Source organism: Cenococcum geophilum, assembly GCF_001692895.1.
Source record: "Cenococcum geophilum 1.58 unplaced genomic scaffold K441scaffold_38, whole genome shotgun sequence".
Lineage (NCBI taxonomy): Eukaryota > Fungi > Ascomycota > Dothideomycetes > Gloniales > Gloniaceae > Cenococcum > Cenococcum geophilum.
In genome coordinates, this window is record NW_027137596.1 from 1,091,772 (window position 1) to 1,112,397 (window position 20,626).

Genomic DNA, 20,626 nt, shown 5'->3' on the forward strand with positions numbered 1-20,626 from the left:
AGGTAAACTACTTAACCCTAAGAAGCTACTAGCCTATTATACTAGAAAATACTCTTAGTAAGATTTTAGAAAAGGTAATAGCGGACTATATAATAGATATATTTAAAGAATATGCCCTACTTTATAAAACAAAATAGGGGTAAGAGGGAAATACTTAACGCTATTAGTACTTACCCTACTTACTATAGACTTAATAAAAAGACTATATAGTATTAATGCTTAGCCTAAATATTAGCGACGTCTTTAATAATATGTCCTATAAGTACCTTCTCTATACCTTTAGAATAAAAGGCCTTTTAAAGTAGACTATATAATTTATATAGAGATTCTAAGGCTAAAGAAAAACCTTACTAGTCTTTAGTAAATACTAGAGCCCCCTTATTAAAGTATAATAGGAATACTATAGAGATTACCCCTCTCGCCTATACTTTTCTTTTCTTTATAAGTAACCTACTTAAATTCTTTAAAAAGGGATAACCTAGGGGATATATTTCGTTAATAATATAAACCTAATTATATATAGCTATAGAATACTATAGGATACTATAAAAAGCTATAATACTAATATAGAGTAGGTAAAACAATATAGAGCCTAATTTATACTAAATAAATATTAGCTAATATATTTATAAGGAAAAGTAACTAATCTATAAACCTTTAATATATAAGGCTTTAGAAAATAACTAACTTAGGGGTAAGAGTACTTAGTATATAGGTAGATAGTAAGCTCTAGTAAAACGTATATATAAAGTATGCAACCTATAGGGGTTAGATATAGTTTAATATAATATTTAGGATTATTAGCTCTATATAAGGTCTATACTTTTAAAGATTATAGAGGTATGGTTTAAAAGTTCCTAGCCCCCCTATATTATGCGCTGGTATTTAGTAGTTTAGTTTAGCGTAAGCGATACTTAGTGTATACCGCGGGGTTAAGGTATATACTATAACCCCCCGGTATATAAAACTCTCCCCTTAATACTATACTCTATAAGCTTTTAAAATCTATTAAATCCTTAATATATCTTACTGTTTATAATAGGTAACTTATATTATATCTATATAAGGGCTTAGGTCCTAACTATAAAGATTTATAATAGAAGAGTTATAGCTAAAGCTATAGCAGCGTGCTCTAAAGAAGGCACTAGTAGTAATAGCTAAAAGTGCTACTAGAACTACCCTTACTGCTATTTTCGCGATATAAGAAGCTTATAAACTATCTTAAAAACCGCCCTAAGAACCACCTTAAGAGCCTCTAGAGTTACCTCCTAAATTACCTCCTAGACTACTATAAGCTCTACCTCTAAAGCTATAATAAAACCTATAACGCCACCTACTAATTAAGCTACTTAATAATACGTTTATTAAGCCTAAGTAAGAGCTATAATAGTAGTAGGAGATATAGTAGTAGTAGGCTAAGTTATTAAAAGAAAAGAAGCTATAGTAATTGGCGAGGGACTAGATAAGGTGCTAGATAAGGTACTATATAAATAAGGAGGCGAGGTAGTAGGTAGAAGTAGTAATTCTATATATTATTACTATACTTAGTAGCTATTATAATATTATATATCTATACTCTTATTATAAAGAGATATAATCTATCTTTTATACTAGCCTTATTCCTAATCTAAAACGCTAAAAAGTAATATTACAGCTTATTAGTAGCGCATTTATAGTATAGAAAGGCTAGGAACTTTTAAACTATACCTTTATATACCTACTATATATAGCGAGTATCTGGCTAACTATAACATATAGCTTTAGTATTTAGGCTATTAAAGAAACTAAAAAGTTTCCCTCTAAAACGCTTTTTAAGCCACTTTAAAGCGTTTAAATAGTATATTTTTAGAGAATAATATATAGATATAAGCGAACGGCTATAGCACTAACTTGAAAAAGAAAAATATAATAATAATAATAATAATTCATTGCTTAACGTCCGATTTAGATCCCTATTGGGCCTACGCGGACTACTCCTTATATACATGTGGGGAGAAAACTCTATTTAAGAAAACCCCGTAATCTATCTCCCCGCCTTTTGGAACTCGCCTACAGGGCGCCTGCGAGGCGCCTACGAGTCACCTATAGTGCTCCTACTACCTTACTTTTTAACCTTCTTAGGAACCACTGCTGCCGTAACAAGCCTACGGACGCGCTAGTATTGTAAACTTTACTCTACTGCTATAGAGTTATTAGGGGGCACCCGTTACTTGCCCCCCTACCTTCTATTACTATTTCCTTTATAACCCGGAACTGGTTTAGTATATTTTAGCTAATAAGCCACTAGGTAACCGCCTTAAGGCCTTTTTATATTAAGAGCAGTATCTTATAGTTCTTTATGCTAACTACTAAGAGTATTACTTCTTGGTTAGTATATAAGGGGTATAGTAGTATTACGTGCTTTAGTGTCTATCTTGGCTAGCTATATTTGCATCTTAGGCTACCTACTAGGACACCTACCTAGTAGAGCCAGTCTTTTAGTCCTATTACTCCTGTTCTTAAGAGTATTACTATTATATTTTCTGCCTTTATTAGGCCTTCTTAGAGCCCTAGAGTATTTACCCCCTATAGCGTTAACTATGCTACGGCTTAGGTTCTTCTTACCTTAGTTAACCTTTGTACCTTTAACTTCTATACGCCTCTCTAGCGTTGGTTTAGCCAGTATTGTATTGCGGTAGTTGGTTTCCCGGCGTTCTTTTATGCTTTACTTTAGCTTTTTTCTCTCTCTTACTGTTGTCCTTACTAGCCTCTTACGCGTTTCCCTTCCTCCTCTATATAGGCCTAGGCCCTAAAGCAGTACCATTCTTCTTCTGCTTTCTTTACCTATTTCTCTAATATATCTTCCCTACTTTAGGGTTATTGGTTTGTTCTCCTATAAGGCGCCCTAGAGTCCCTCTATAGTTTATTTAGGCGTATCTTAATATACTTTATAACATTAGAGTTGCGTTCCTTTTGCGCCCTTTATATTACAGCGGCTTTAATATATAGTTGTAGGGGGGGAATATTAGCTTCCTTCTCAAGTAGTGCTGTAGCCGTTCGCTTATATCCGCCTATTATACTCTAGAGGTAGGCTGTTTAGACCTTTTAGAGTGGTTTAAGGAGCAATTTAGGGGGGCCTTTCTTAGATTCTCTAATGGCCTAAATACTGGACCTATACGTTATGGTTAGCCGGACAACTGCTATATATAGTAGGCGTAACCTCTAAAAGCATAGGCCCTATGTAGAATTAACGATCCTAGATAATGCGATATACTGTGCTTAGCCCTTACGGGCCGCTTAGGCCGTATATGCGCTCTACCGGAGCTTACTGTCTACCTATACTCCTAATACTCTTAGGCCCTAAACTGGCTGACCCCTAAAGCCTTAGATGTGAATTATGTGCTAAAGATCTATAGATTAGTTGCGTTTTCTTATAAAATGGATTAGCTAGTACTTCTCTAGTAAGAATTAGACTCTATATTGTCTTGCCCATTCTATATAGGTATTATAAGCTTTCTTTAGCATTTTGTAATTCTCTACGGCTATTAGCCTATATATAATTAGGTTTATGTTATTAACGAAGCCTATCCCCTAGGTTGCCCCTTCCTTAAAGGAGTTAAGTAGGTTGCTTATAAAGAAAAGGAAAAGTATAGGCGAGAGGGGTGATCCTTATAGTATTCCTGTTGTAACTGCGATAGGGGGGCTTTAGTATCCGCTAAAGACTAATAATGTTTCTTTTTGGCCTGTAAACCCTTAAATAAATTGTATAATCTATTCTAGGAAGCCTTTTACTCTAAGGATGTATAGGAGACGCTTATGGGGTATATTGTTATAGGCGCCACTAATATCTAGGCTAAGTATTAATACTATAAAGTCCCTTCGCATCGCCTATACTAATTTAATAGTAGTAGTGAGTAGCGTAAGTGCTGATAGTGTTAAGCGGTTCTTTCTTGCCCCTATTTGGCTTTGTAGTAGTAGGGCGTATTCCTCTACTATATCTGCTATATGGTCCGCTATTACCCTTTCTAAGATCTTGTTAAGGGTATTCTCTAAGGTAATAGGGCGGTAGCTCCCTAGAAATAAGTAGTCTACTTTGCCTTCTTTACGTAGGATAAACGTTGTTATAGCTCTTCTAAGTCTTAGGTAGTAGCCTATTATAAAGTATACTTTAGCTATATCCGCAAGCTAAGGTGCTATTAGTAGTCCGCAGGTCTTTAGGGCTTTATTTAGGATCCCATCTAGTCCTAGTACTATGTTATTTAAAAGGCGGCTAATAGTTCTGGCTATTTCTTCGGTTGTTATATCACTATTAACCCTTAGGTAAGTCACTAGTGCTTTGCCTGTAATATTGCTAAGGTCTATTAAAGCTGGTTAGGGGAAAAATCTTTCTATAAGGATTTTTGCCTTCTTATTATTGTCGCTTATAGCCAGTAATTTACCTAGTCTTTGTAGGGGCGGAAGGTATAGGTCTTCTACTGGACGTCCTGCCTTTTTTTTTTGCCTATTTTGCTATCCTCTAAAGACCTTTATTATAGGGGAGGCTCAGGTTAGTAGTATACTTATTTATAAACCGTCTCCAGCTATTCCTTACTTCTTTTTTTAGGGTATTCTTTAGCTAGTTTCTTATGTCTTTATAATGTCTCTTATCTTTAGGATTATAGCTACTTATATATTTTCTTCTTGCTCGTTATTAGCTAGTAATAAGAACCGCGCATTATACGGACCATGCGTGTCGCGCATAGGGGCCCGCTTTTAAGACTGGGCAGTGCTCTTCTAACCCATTTTTAATTGCTGCCTGGATCCTTTCTAGTCTTTAGTCGATTTCCTTAGGGGTAGCTACTAAGCCTCGCTTATTTGGTATTGGGTGGATTTCTTCTAGGTCTTAAAGTTGTTATTTAACTATATTAAGGAAGCTGTCTGTCTTAAGCTTTCTTATTACATATCTTTTGCTATTTAATTATGCCTTAATATCTAGATCTAGCTGTATTTGGATGGGGATATAGTCTAAAGCGAGTGCCTATTCTTTTTTAGGGTTATACCTTTTAAGTCTCTAGTATAGGCCTTCGTCCATAAATATAAGGTTAATTATACTTCTAGCGGTACCTCATTGCCATGTAATTGCTCCTAGGGGGGTGGCTAGCTTAAGGCCCTAGGTGTCTATAGCTTTTAGTAGGCACTCTACCTATTGTTCGGCAGCAATATAGATACCCCCCCACTATAGGTGGTAGAGGTTTATATCTCCTAATAGGATAGACTCTATATCTTCGGTTTCTAGTAAGCTTATTACTAATATAATGTTCTCTATTTATAGGACCCCTTTAACCCTAGGGTTATATACATTAATAATCTAAACCGGTCCCCTATATATCTAGATTATTATAACTGTAATATCTAGGTTAACTGCCTGCCATAACTATAAGGATAGGCTGATAGCCTTGCTAATTATAAAGTATACGTATATAGCTGCTTTTAGTTTATATAGGAGCTAGAATCCTTAGGGGCAGTATATTAATTGTATGTAGGTATTATAATACGGCTCTTATATAGTAAGGATGTAGTATTTCTCTAGGTCTAAGCTGTCTAGCAAGGGCCTTGTAAGACGGTGGTTTATATTACCGCAGTTATACTATATAATGGATAGGTGGCGGACCCCTAGCGAGGGTCCTTCGCCTCTCCTTTATTCCTTACTTCCTCTATTTCTACTTTCTCTAGGATATTTAGAGCTTCTGTCTCTTATATCTATATCCTAGTTACTACTTATTTTATATAGAGCTTTTTATTCCCGTATCTTATATTCCTAGTAGCGCTTCTATATCTAAATCTATTATTATCTCCGGTTCCTCCCCTATTCTTACTAGTTAGCTATATACCCTTTAAGAGTTGGCTATAAATATTATATTTACCGTATTAAGTCTAATTCTTAATTATCCTGGTCTTAAGCTTACTATAGCTGTCCATAATAGTCTTCCTATAGGGCATCCTCTCCCTTATGTCCCCTATAACCCTTATATCCCTATATAGTCTAGTAATATCGCGCGGCAACGCTTTTAGCCCGTTAAGGCTTAGGATGGCTGGCCTAGCCCCCCGGTATTAAAGGTAGGAAATGCTAAAAAGGCACCTACGCCCCCCTAGCTTATCGCCTGTTGTTTCTATTTATATAACCTAGCGTGCAGTTATTCCTATAGCTGTTAAGCCCTTACCTTCCGTTTCCTATATTTAATACAGTCTCCTCTCTCCCACGCCTTATATATGCTTTAGTGGCAGTTTACGTATTTTATTTAGTTTTAATTTAAGCAGTTTCTTATATTATAGGGGCCTATATAGTGGCCGTAGCACACCTATACTACGCATATAGATTGGGTGTGTCCCTATTATATATAGCAGTAGCATTATTTTAGGCGAAGTTTATAGTTATAGAGCCTTGCGTTATATATAAGGCTATTTATAATAATACCTTTTTAGATAAGAAGTTTTTGCATTCCTAGTATATATATACTAATCAGGTAAAGAAAGCAGAAGAAAAATGGTGCCGCTTTAGGGCCCAGGCCTATATAGAGGAGGAAGGGAGACGCGCAAGAGGTCAGTAAAGACAACAGCAAGACAGAGAAAGGAGCTAAAGTAGAATACACAAGAATGCCAGGAAACCATCTACCGCAATACAATACTGGTTGGACCAACGCTAGAGAGGTAAATAGAAGTCAAAGGTATAGAGGCTGACTTAGGCAAGACAAACCCAAGCCATAGCATAGTTAACGCTATAGGGGGTAAATACCCAAGGGCTCTAAGAAGGCCTAACAAAGGCAGAAAACATAATAGCAATACTCTTAAGAATAGGAATAATAGGACTAAAAGATTGGCTTTACTGGGTGGGTATCCCAGTAGGTAGCCCAAGATATAAATATGGCTAGCCAAGACAAACACCAAAACACGTAATACTGCTATGCCCCCTACGCACCAATTAAGAAATAATACTCTCAGCAGCTGGCACAGAGAACTATAATACACTGCTCTCAACATAAAAAGGCCTTAAGGCGGTCACCCAGTAGCTTATTAGTTAAAATATACTAAATCAGTTCCGGGTTGCAAGGGAAATGGTAATAAAAGGCAAGGGGGCAAACAGCAGGTGCCCCCTAGTAACTCTACAGTAGTAGAGTAATAGTTTATAATACTAGCGCGTCCGTAGGCTTGTTACAGCAGCAGTGGTTCCTAAGGAGGTCAAATAGTAAGGTAGTAAAGCACCATAGGCGACTCATAGGCGCTAAGCAGGCGAGTCCTAAAAGGCGGGGAGATGGATCACGGGGTTTTCTCATTTTTCTTAAATAGAGTTTTCTCCCCACATATAAATAAGGAGTAGTCCGCGTGGGCCTAATAGGGATCCGAATCGGACATTAAGCAATGAATTATTATTATTATTATATATATGCTAATAATAAGGGAGCTATACGTTTAACCAGTGTCTCCCTAGCGAGTCTCTAGCGACCCTTATATTCTTTTATTATTCTTATTATATACTTAGTTTACATTTTCCTATTAAAGCTATTAGATTTGGGTGATCTTAAGTCCTAGTATAAGGCGTTCCGTTTATTTTACTATCTTATATATAGTTGCCGTATTATTCGCCTGGCGTCCCTTTTCTACCCTAAGGCTTAAGGGAACCACTAGGACTTTAACTAGGTAATCTTTATAGAGTACTTTTATACTAATACGTTCTCCTAGCCTATCCCCTACCCTTATAGCTTATTCCTTTACCTATTAGTCCCTTAGGGTGATTTTAATATCTCCGCTCCTAAGGTATTAGACTATAATAGCGTTATAAACCTCTTTATAAATTTCTATAAAAACTTCTATTTCTAATTATCCCCTAAGCCCCTCTACTTTCTCTATATTTAGTTATATTATAATTATATATTTAGATATTATCTTTAGGGGGGTAGGCTCCCTATACTATAGAGGCGCAGCTACAGCGGCCTAGGTACGGTTCGCCGGTAGGGAGGGATTTTATTTATTTTTAATTTTACTTAGCCGTTAGAGGATTTGGTTAAGGGTTTGCTAAAGAGGCACCTAAGGTACGCTAGATTAGCGGAGCTATTCTACTAGCTATATTAGTTCATTATAGCTAACGGTCGCTTCCCTATAACTATAGATACTAGACGCATCTAATAGGCTTTATATTTTGTTAGATGCCTTCTTAATAGAGGTCTTTCCGTTTTGTGGTATAGTATTCGCCCGTTCTTATTGTAGAGGGCTATTGCTGGGCGTGGTTCTGGTAGGCGCGCGCGAGTGCGAACCACCGTCGTTCGACGTGTGTCTCCCCTGCGATGCATGCATCTCAGGGGGATTCTCTGGGTGTTTTTCAGGGTTCTTTTGGTTGTTTTTGGTCTTTTTGGGCCGGGTGCAGCAAGAGCTCCTAATAAAAGAAAAATATATCCCCCCCTTTAGTTATATATCTAGGCTACTATAATATAGAAAGCGCTAGAGGAGTATAACTATAATATTATAAAATATATTAGGGTATACCTAAGTAGGGTATAAAAGGGCCCTAGGGCCTCTTAAGGAAGGACCTCCTAGAGTAGGAAAGATGTATTAGTAAAATAGGCGGAAGAAGTAAAAGAGAAATAGCGCCGCGCTAAGGCCTAAGCTTATATATAGAAGTAGAGAATAAATANAAGAGGCTAATAAGGATAAAAATAAAAATAAAAAAGNGAAAAGAACTAGAATAAGGTATTAAAGAATACTNAAAAGCTAACTACTANAATATAGTATTNGATAGACTAATGCTAAAGAGTTATATATAAGCTATAGGTAAAATAAAAGTAAGCTATACTATGGCTAATACTATAGAGAGTAAGTATTTAAAAACTCTNCTAAGGNCTAATAAAGGTANAAAATATAATAGTAGCGCTTTTAGGAATAGGGGTAATAGGACTAAAAGACTTACTCTATAGAATAGGAGTCCTAGTAGATAACTATAGGTATAAGTATAGCTAGCTAAGATAAATACTAAAGTACGTAATACTAGTATACTCCCTATATCCTAGCTAAAAAATAATACTTTTAGTAGCTAGTATAGAGGACTATAATATAATACTCTTAATATAAAAAGGCCTTAAGGTAATTACCTAGTAGCTTATTAGCTAGAGTACCCTAAAATAGTTTTAGGTTATAAAGGAAATAGTATAAAAAGGTAAAGGGGCGAATAGGCGCCCCTTAGGGGCTCTATAATAGGAGAGTAAAGCTTAAAATACTAGTGCGTCTATATATTTACTACGGCAGTAGTAGTTACTAAAGAGACTAAAAGTAAGGATAAGACCTATAATAGATTAAGTATATAGTAGATATAGAGTTATATATAGAGTTTTATATAGAGCTTTAATAGAGCTTTATATAGACCCTCTAGTAGAGCTTTAGTATAGTTTTTAGTAGAGCTTATATAGAGCTTCGCGTAGAGTTTTAAGGAAGCCTTATAGAGAGCCTTTAGTAGAGCTTCGTATAGAGCTTTCTAGTAAAGCCCTATATAAAGCTTTAGTAGAGCTCTATATAGAGTTTTATAGAGCTTTATAGAGGGCCTCTAATAGAGCTTTATATAGAGATTTCTAGTAGAGCTTTTAGTAGAGTATCTAACTTAGTTTTAGCCTATATTATATTTAATTAAAAGTCTACTAATATATAATAATTTTAGCTTAAAGCTATATACAGAGCTCTGTATAAAGCTCTACTAAAGGCTCTACTTAATACTCTATATAAAGCTCTACTAAGACTTTATATAGAGCTCTATTAAAGCTCTATACGGAGTTCTGCTAAAGCTATTAAGCCTTAAGTAATTAGCTAGTTATTAAAGAGATAAGTAGTTACTACCTATAAAAATATACTAAAGTTAAGAACGTATAAATACCAATATTAAGTACTTCTATATTTAGCTACTCTATTTTATAGGTCTACCTTACTTAGTATAAAGTAGCTTTACTTAATATAGAGCTATATTATTAAAAACTAATTAATAAAACTTTTATTTAAAAATAAAGTAATAACTATATTAATTTTTAAAATTTTAACCTTAGAAAGATATACTTTAAAAAGCTATAGGTTTTATAAATTTAATAGATTTAACTATAGGTATAGAGCCTATAATGGGTTAAGTAGATATAGATAATACTACTTTACTCCTTACTTATTTATAAAATAGGTCTATAAAAACGTATATATAAATATATAAATATCCTAAAAGGATTACTTATAAATAATTAATCCCTACTATATAATATCTATTTTCTATAAATAGAATCTACTTCCTACTAATTAAGGCTTAATAGTTTTATATAATCTAGTATAATATTAATCTATATAAGAACTTAACGTCAATAAAAATTAATTTAATTTAATATATAGTAAATATAGAGCTTTAATAGAGCCCTATATAGAGCTTTGGTAGAGTTTTATACGGAGCTTTAGTAGAGCTCTATACGGAGTCTTTATATAGAGCTTTATAGGAGCTTTATAGAGAGCCTTAAGTAAAGTTTTATAAAGAGCCTTAAACAGAACTTTATAAAGAGCCTTAAGTAGAGCTTTAAGTAAAGCTTTATATAAAGATTTAAGCAGAGTTTTTAGTAAAGTTCCGTATAGAGCTCTATATATAGCTTTAGTAGAGCTTTATATAGAGCCTTAGTAAAGCTTTACGCGAAGCTTTAAAAAGCTTTATAAAGAGCCTTAAGTAGAACTTTATATAGAGTTTTAAGTAGAGCTTCGTATAGAGCTTCGAGTAGAGCCTTTAAGCAAAGCTTTAAGTAGACTTTTGAGTAGAGCTCCGTACGGAGCTTTGAGTAAAGCTTTAAGCAGAGCTTCGTGCGGAGTTTTGTATAGAGCTTTAAGTAGAGCCTTAAGTAGAGCTTTATACAGAGCCTTAAGTAGAGCCTTAAGTAGACCTTTAAGCAGAGCTCCGTATAGAGCTTTAAGCAGACCTTTAAGCAGACCTTTAAGTAGAGCCTTAAGCAGACCTTTAAGTAGCTTTATGCAGACCTTCGAGCAGACTTTTAAGTAGAGCTTTATGCGACATTTAAGTAGAGCCTTTAGTAGAGCTCTATACGGAGCTTTAGTAGAGCTCTACGCGGAGCTTCGGTAGAGCTCTATATAGAGTCTTAGTAGAGCTTTATAGAGAGCCTCTAGTAGAGCCTTTAACAGAGCTTCGTATAAAGCCTTTAGTTAAGCCTCTAACTTAGTTTTAGTACGTGCTATATTTAACTAAGAGTTTACTAATCTATAATAACTCTAACGTATTCCACCGGCGAGCTGCGAACACCAGCGAGCTGCGAACCCCAAAAACCACCAAAAATCGGAAAAAGTGCACCTTAATATCTCGACAATGGCTTAATAATAAATTCTGAAATTTTATAATTAGCCTTTCATACCTATTTTAAACCTCTTATTAGATTTAAAAAGTAATCTATTAAATAGCTCTAAAGATATTGTAATTTAGCTTAAGATTGGGGGCCAAAACCCAATATTTCAATAACGGCCAGGTAACGGCCAGGCTTATTACGCTAGAATTTTATTAAGAGTCTTAATATAGGCATAAAAGGCTAATTATAAAATTTTAGAATTTATTATTAAGCCATTGTCGAGATATTAAGGTGCACTTTTTCCGATTTTTGGTGGTTTTTGGGGTTCGCAGCTCGCTGGTGTTCGCAGCTCGCCGGTGGAATACGTTAGCTTAAAGCTAGACTCTATAATTAATTTCCCTAGCTATTAAAGCTTTACTAGGGGCTCTATACGGGGCTTTTACGGGCTCTATATAAGCTCTATACGGGCTGTCTACGGAGCTCTACTAAAGGCTTTGCATGAAGCTCTCCCAGAGGCTCTCTATAAAGCTCCCTTAAAGCTCTCTATAAAGCTCTACTAAGACTCTATATAGAGCTCTACTAAAGCTCCGCGTAGAGCTCTACTAAAGCTCTGCATAAAGCTCTACTAAAGGCTCTACTTAAATGTCGCACGAAGCTCTACTTAAAAGTTTACTTAAAGGTTTACACGAAGCTACTTAAAGGTCTGCTTAAAGGTCTGCTTGAAGGTCTATTTAAAGCTCTACACGGAACTCTGCTCGAAGCTCTACTTAAAGGTCTGCTTAAGGCTCTACACAAAGCTCTACTTAAGGCTTTGTATAAAGCTCTGCTTAAAGCTCCACTTAAAGCTCTGCTTAAAGCTCTATATAGAGCTCTACTTAAATCTTTACTTAAGGCTCTATATAAAGCTCTACTTAAGGCTCTTTATAAAGCTCCCTTAAAGCTTTATATAAAGCTTTGCTAAGACTCCGTATAGAGCTCTACTAAAGACTCTACTTAAAGCTCTATATAAAGCTTTGCTTAAGGCTCTCTATAAAGCTCCTTTAAAGCTATATATAGAGCTCCATATAGAGCTTTATTAAAGCTCCACTAAAGCTTTATATCTACTATAATATCTACTATATTGGACCACTCCTCCGTGATGCATATATGGCTGGCTGATTACTACATCGCCAAGTTGTAGTTCTGACTCAGCGCTTGGGACCCGGACCTCCGATACCTACCATTAGGCCGAACTGTATTGACACAAATTTTGACTTCATCTGAACTGCAACTGAGCCGCAGAGTTGGTGCCTGTCTGGCCGACCGGAAGGCATGCGATGACGACGTTGTGTTCGCCGATACGACCGAGTGTGATAGATTAGTGTCATTTCTATCCCGTTGTAGGTCAAAGTGCTCCTCGTCTAGCATCTCCTGTGCCGCAGCGAGCTCGATAGGCAGGGCACAAACCCACCCCACAGTGTAGTCTTTGATGTGGACGCGGCTTCTTTTCATGTTGGAAATTCCAAGTGCGTAGCATGATAAAGTTGTTTCACGCTAGGTGGTCTGCATAACCAGTCGTTGTTGCTGTTGGTAAGCTGTAAAATGGAATCCAGAAAAGGCTGAACGGACCTCACTTGGTTACTAGAAACGCAGGCTGGGCGGCAGATCTACAGCCTCCTGGCACATCCGGTGGTTAGCGTGTTTTATTAACTTTCCCTTAAACAGCAAAAATACCAAAAGTTCCCCTACAAAAAGGCCGTGCAGACGTGGCTGCGCTAACCACCGGAATTGAAGAGACGCTGTACGGTAGCGCGCCAAATCGGGTGCCATAATTAGCGCTGGCGCCTTTTTTTGGGCCACACTTGTAGACTAGCAACAACTTTTCACATGACTTCTAAGCAAATTTATGTTGCTGGATTTGTAACGAGATAGCTATCAGATCCTTGAGCGGCGGCCTTTAGGTGTGCGCACACCACGATATTGGTTATGAGGTGGTTACACCTCTCTCCCGATGCGATAATATGCTGACAATCATCCGAACGGTTCCATGGTGGAAATAGGCAGGAAAAGCCGGCCAGCAGAGGCATGGATTGTCAGGCATGGATTGCCAGGCATGGGTTGTCAGACATGTAGAGCCTACTGGTAGCATGCAAAGGCATTGTCGAAACCGTCAGGTAGAATCGATGATGAGCAGACGACGCCAAGCACATCAAACGCAGGAACAGCCCCTTGGGTCAAGCAACGCTTGGACCCTTAACAAACCGTTTTCTACTAACTTCCTCAATTCTTGCTCCTTTGGCTTGGCTTTTTCCGCCATATCATTCGCCCGCTTCCCTTCCCTGGCTGGCTTGCTACGCTAGACACTCAACCCAATTGAACATCTTAACCCAGAATCTCTACCGATCGGCGCTCAGTCCATCGCTCGCTCCATCCCGTCCCTATTCCATCAGGGGCGTCCTTCATGCAGATGAGCAACGCGACATAAGCACCCAGCTACACATCTCGAGTCCATCTGCGAGACCCCTTCGACCTCCTCGACCCGTAATGATTTCGCTCCAACACGGTCCAACATAGCGCGATCAGGTTGCGTGTGCGACATGCCAGGTTGGAGGCCTCTTCCTAGGATTGCTTTCGCAATCTGTGTATATCCCTTCCAACCCTCGTCACCCGCCGACCTACCTCTTGAGATTGGCGACGAATTATACATAATTGAGCAGGGAGGGAAGGATGGAGCTTGGTATCGAGGATATCTGGTTGCGCCTCCGTCACTGCTAGCCGGTTTGACGAGTGTCAGGGGCCAGACCCTTGAGGCGCGCGTTTTTTCTGGAATATTTCCGCGATGCTGCGTCGAGGTTCGCGAGGTGCTTGGAGAGGGCAAAACACCTGGGTGCAACTCAGACATTATTGAGAAAATCCCCAGCTCTCGTGGCAGCCATGCAGAACAGCATACCAACGGCGTCATCACCCCGACTGAAAGCGCATCTGCGACTTCAATACCTGGCAAAACAGCCGTTCCGCGAACAAAACCAATCTCGAAGCCTGATCCAATATTAATTCTTCCATCCCTTGTGTCTCCATTGCCGAGAAGAAAGTCGAATAAAAAGAGAGCGGGAAGTCATGGATCGCAATGGACGGCGCGCTCAGATCATCTTCAGCAGCTTATGCTCCCGCTATCGCCAATATCTGTCACCTCACGCGACCCAAATGCTCCGCGACCTCCGGCACCTGTACCGATGCTGAAGATTGGTGACGAAACTCCGACTTCTACACAAGAACCCCTGGTAGATGAAATCGCGTCGTGTCTGAGGGAATGGCACTCTACAAAGTTACATGAGCTTCTTCTTGCAAGGCGGTACAGCACGTTGGACAAGATGTCGGCTTTGGTACAACGCCTAGATACTGCGCGACGGCAGTTGTTACATAAGGTGCTGACTGCGCAAGAACTGCGTAAAGTGCGCGAAGTGACCGTTTGGGATCTTGTTAGCGGCAATAAGATGCTCTGTGGAGAAGTGATCGTGCGTAGCCCCTCACAGAGCGGTCGGATCTTGACCGGGGACGACTCCGCAATTGAAATTACACGCTTGCAGTCCATAATGAGCTTGCTCGAGGAACGACCTGTCCAGCACATTGACGAACACAATCTTCATCATCTATTCGTCAGCATTAGAAATGTCCTAGGCGACTTCACCCAGACAGCTGCTCAAGTGAGCATACATCTCTGTCTTAAAATTCCTGGCTCTGCCCCAAAACCTTTATCCGAAGTGTACTCAATTGACCTTTCTGCGCGGGAAGGTGCAACAGCAGGGCCTAATGCGGAGAAAATGAAGGCCCTTTTTGTTGATCTAAGTTCCACGGATATTGGCGAAGGAGCGGGTTCTAGCTCGAATCTTTTCCTCGTCTTCAAATTATTAACCAACGAGCCCTACTGTGGCAGTTCCAGCCTCGGCAGCTCCAGTGCTCCGCGTGAGAGCACATCAAGTCAGAATGCACCCCCGCTCCAGGCTTCGCAGTTTGGAAGCATCAAGGGTGGACGTCGCAGCATCATGTTCGGTCACAAAGCACGCAAGGAGTCCGAAGCGATCAACATGAGCTCCGAACATAGACCAACGAGTGTTGATTCTAATCGAGGCCAAACTGCTGATAGTCGACCTGAATCTGCTAAACAAAGGACCCCATCTAGAGATCAGAAAACCGTGAAGCGAACTGTGGCTGTTGGGCTTCTCCGAGTAGACCCTCTAGTGAAATCTCAATCAGAAGCGGAACAATCGGTTACCTTATGGACACCTCCATCGCCTTTCGACGAGATAGTGGATGAAAATGAGGAATGGGATAGCTTGCTCACTGAGTTGTATCCAAGTGCTAACGGTAGATACAAGAAGCATTCGCTTGTGAACCGCCTCAATGTCCACGTGAAAGCATTTGCCAATCCGGATGCAGAAACGTTGATCGAAAAGACTCCAACTTTACTCCACAATATCAAACAGACGCGGAAAATTGGATTCTCTGGGGCTCCAACCAAGCCAAGAAGTGATATCTACTTGACGTTGGTTGAGCCTTTCCTCCCACGTAACGCCTTCCTCTCTCATCCTAAGTCTGGAACCGTCCCTCTCGGGCAAACTTCCGGGATGGGTAACCTTCAGCTAACAATTGAGGTTCGTAAGTCCACTGGGGAGCGAATCGATGGCTGCATATATCCCTCCTGTAATAGTGCTGGGCATACAGCATGGCGGACAACTGCGGTTGAGCGGGGCGGAGGTTGGAACCTTACGGTTCGGCTTGCTATCAGCCCCGAGGAAGTCCCTGGGTCTCATATTGTTATGAGCGTAGCAGACGCTCCTGGGTTTCCCTTTGCTCTGTGCTGGATGCCACTTTGGACCCAGGATGCCTTCGTTCGTGACGGGGACCATTCTCTAGCACTTTATAAATACGATGAATATACCTCAAGCATGATTGCGGGTCGTGGAGCTTACCTTGCCCTTCCATGGAGCTCGAGAAGAAAAGACGAATCTGTTACCGGTCCAGTGGCATCACTCCACCTTCGCACATATCTTTGTAGTACGAAATACTCTCAGGATCCAAATCTTCTTGGCCTCCTAAAATGGCGTGACCAGGCCTCTGGAGAACTCGCTGCACTCCTTCGAAGATTTGTCTTCGTCCCCGAGATCGAGATTGTGAAGCTTTTGAACGAAGTCTTCGATGCACTATTTGAGATTTTGGTTGAGTATGCAGGAGGTGAGGAGTACGAAGACTTGGTTTTCAACGCCTTGGTTATTGTGCTTGGAATAGTGCATGATCGGCGCTTCAACTTGGGCCCACTGGTTGATCAGTACGCAGCAAACAGGTTCAAATATCCTTTCGCAACATCTTGTTTGGTTAGAAGCTACACAAGACTATTGGCAAACCCTGTGGATCCGGAATCATCTCGCCGGCTGCGAGCAACATTCAAGGTCGGTAGCCACATTCTTAAGTTTATCATGAATGCACGACAACAACAAAAAGAAAAAGAGGCTGGTATTGGCATTACCAGTAGACAGCCCACCTTTACGAAGGACCTACAAAATATCTTCAAGTCACTAGAGGCTCTCATGGCGAACCCAGCACCGATTCTTATCGGAACCAAGACACTGGTCGTCCAACACTTCCATACCTGGCTACCTGAATTATCACCCTCAATGTCTCCCACCGAAATCTTGAAGCTCGCTTCAGATTTCATTGATTCTTGTTCGGCCGCACAAGGAAAGCTTGTTCTATACATACTGGTCCTCATCATTCACTTCGCGCAAGTCGACGTTTTCAAGACACCGGACACTCGACGGGTACTGCTCAGCAATACAGTGCGCTGGCTTGCTCCCCATTGGGGCAAGGTAAATACTGTCACTGAGCAGTGGAAAGACCAAGTACGCCTCTGTTGCTCGGTCGTAGCTTCTCAAGTTGAGGAGCTAGGCCAGGAGGCTTGCGAATACATCCCAAAGTTGGCCGATTCCTATCGTGCGATTCAATCTATACCACGCTCCTCGAAGAGCTCTCTTTCCTTATTATTCCCAACTTCATATCCATTTCCTTCTCGGCCGACAACTACTGCTGCAGTTTTTGACGAGGCTCTCATTGAAATATCAGCGGTCCTGGCAGCAATGTCCAGCCTACCAACGATTATCCACCTTGACTGGCCCAAAGCGGACATTGCGGATTTCCTTTTCAGTGCCTTGCAAGTATACATCTCGATCCTTGATGGTGAAGCTTTCCCTACTTCATGGCTAAGCGTTCACATATACCACCATAAGGCTACTATGCGAACACTGGAAAAGCTTGCAAGCATTCTCATCGACTCCTTCCTGCCACATCCTGACGAAGCAGATCAATTCAACACCGATCTTTGGCGCGCGTTCTTTGATGCGCTCCTTAAGCTTGTTGGAAGCGACGCTCTTGCTCTAGAAACCTTCCCTGAGCAGAAACGCAGAGCTGTGTGGAAGATAGCCGGTGATGTTCGAGAGTTAGGAGCAGACCTGCTTCGACGGAGCTGGGAGGCTATTGGCTGGGAGACGAGCTCTGAAGACAGGAAACAGTACGGGCTCGAAAAGATGGGAGGGTTCCAAGTGCAATACGTTCCAGGCTTGGTTGCGCCGATAGTAGAACTTTGCCTTAGCGTCCACGAAGGATTACGGAGCGTTGCGATTGAAGTTCTGCAAACGATGATCGTTAGCGAATGGACCCTCAGCCAAGATCTGGCTCTAATACAGGCAGAAATGATCGACTGTCTGGATCGGTTGTTCAAATCCAAGCATCTAACTGAAAGCATCCTACAAAAGCTCTTCATCGGAGAGTTGATAGACCTCTTTGAGCCTCTGGCACAGGAACCGGAAGACCCGCTGTTCCTCGCCGTAAAGAACCTCATTACTACCATTGATGAATTATTAGATCTCCTTGTTGCTGTGCACAGCACAGAAGCGACTGGGGAGGTGTTCCATATAATGGATACTCTACACCTTATGGAGTTCCTGAAAGATATGCAGAAAGAGGACATCTATATCAGATATGTCCACCAGCTCGTGAATCTTCAGGCCGACGCCCAGAACTTCACCGAGGCCGGCCTTGCTTTGCGTCTTCATGCAGAGCTTTACGAGTGGGACCCGACCATGGTTGTGGAAGCTCTAGTGGATCCAGCATTCCCGGCCCAGACCTCCTTTGAGCGAAAAGAGCAGCTGTACTTCCAGATGATCAAGTATTACGAGGATGGCTTATCATGGGATAATGCTCTGGGAACTTACATGGAGCTCGCGACACAATATGAGCACAACATATTTGACTTCTCGAAGCTGGCGCGAACCCAGCGTGCGATGGCAACGATATATGAAAGCATAAGTAAGGGCGAGAGGCAGAATCCTCGGTATTTCCGCGTTGTGTATAAAGGCTTGGGATTCCCGGTTGGTCTGAGAGACAAGCAATTCATATTTGAAGGTTCACCAAGCGACCGCTTAGCAACGTTCACAGATCGGATGCAACAGCAACATCCTTCTGCTCAGATATTACAAGCAGGTGGAGAGGAAGACGTTGAGGGCCAGTATCTGCATATATACCCTGTCAGTCCCCAAAAGGATTTGCTTCATCCAATCTATCAGCGGGCAAAGGTTGCACAGCCGATTCGGGACTATTATCTGCTTTCCAGACCGACCCATTTCACAACGACCTCCCGACGGCAAGGGCCAGAGGCCAGCATCAAGGACCAAACTGTTGAAAAAACTGTCTACACAACAGCCGAGGCATTCCCAACGATTCTTCGGAGAAGTGAAATCACGTCCGTTGGCAATGTCACTTTGACACCCTTACAAACTGCTATAGAACGTACCGCACGAAAGACAACGGAACTCCTTGCACTGGAAAAGCGAGCAGCGGATGGAGAGGACTCTGCTTTCACTTCTCTTACGCAGGAGCTGATGATGGCAGTTGACCCAGCCTCTGAAACGAGCATTGCGAATTATCGTGATTTATTGCCCAAAACTCGAGACTCCATCGAAATAGACGAGGAGGAGGAGGAAGAGCAAGAGGAAGAACGTCCAGCAAATCTTCTCGAAAACGCACTGAAAGTGGCAATGATGGATTACGCTCTAGTTATGAAACGATGCCTAGCTTTATACTCTCGGCCTGCTCATCAAGCCACCAAAGCAGACCTGACTCAACGTACGTATAAATTGAATAAAATATTCAAGGCAACCGTACAAGCTAGCAGTCAGCTAACAAATTACTCAGGTTTCGAAGCTACCTTCGCGTATGAGCTAACAGCTCTCATGCCGGGTTCCCAAGGCCCACTAATGCGATCGCCAACAACTTCCTGGCTTGCAGCTTCCTCACCTTCTCTAGTTACTAGTCCTATTGCCCCTCCAACCAATCATATCAACGGTACACAGACGAGCGTAGTCCCCGAAATCAAACCAGGTCGCCATGAGAAGAATCGCCTCAGCCTTACCTTCCTCAAACGCGGTTCTGTCAGTGAACCTCGCGAAGGACGCAAGCAGACCAAGCCACCTGTAGAAGAAGACGTCGAAAATCAATCAAACCGAGCATCATCACGCAGCAGGAGCAAAGACGCCGGGAAGCATCGCTTAAGCTTCTTACACCAAACATCTACAAATGAGTCCGCACCCGCACCAAGTCAACCGCAAAATCAAAGCCTCGTCCAAACACAGGCCCAAAGTCGCAATAGCCAAAGTATTGATCGAAGACCTGAGACCAGCAAGAGCGAACAATCTAGTAGTCACAGTTTTGGCAATAGGGTGGGTAGTGTGAGAAAGCGGCTCAGCCTTCTCCATATCGGGAGGAAGGCAAGCAAAAACAGTGTTAAAGGAAGACTTGATGAGACACTGGCGGAGGAGTAAAAAGGACTCTTCAATTTTTCCTTGCACTAGGTTCCATCTTCTTGAGTATCGGGCTTTATCAGATTCGTTGTTTGATTGGTACTACTTCTAATCTTCTTTTGGTCCCGGTTGGTTGGAAAAATTTTGTTTACCTCGCACCAGATTTTCTTTGGGTTCTTTTACTTTTGGATAGGGGGTTTTGTTTTCTCGCACACCTCGAGCGTGGAGCCGGTGGGCCGACTGGACTGTTCGGATATGTATGAGTGCTATGCGCGGTGTTATACCCAGACCCCCCTTAGTGGGCAGATAAAGTCCGTCGTTGACATGTTCTTTGATAGGCTGCATGTTCTCATTCCTGGATTTGACAGGATGTTTTGAATGTGGCGTAATTCAGGACCGATTGGGGGGGGGGGGGGGGGTCTGGCGCATAGCTGAAGTGAAATAAACCTATAACGTATAGTTTGAATTGCCCTTGCGCTTAAAAGC

The 20,626-nt window shown here is 41.0% G+C and overlaps 1 protein-coding gene across 1 annotated transcript; it reads left to right on the forward strand.

Moving 5' to 3' along the window:
• Positions 1-13,693: 13,693 nt before the first annotated feature.
• Positions 13,694-20,548, forward strand: K441DRAFT_641418 (uncharacterized protein). Its single transcript, XM_067646651.1, has 2 exons — positions 13,694-19,466; positions 19,536-20,548. Exons 1-2 carry the CDS (start codon positions 13,889-13,891, stop codon positions 20,159-20,161), a joined length of 6,204 nt encoding a protein of 2,067 aa, XP_067501093.1. The 5' UTR covers positions 13,694-13,888; the 3' UTR covers positions 20,162-20,548.
• The last annotated feature ends 78 nt before the right edge of the window (positions 20,549-20,626 follow it).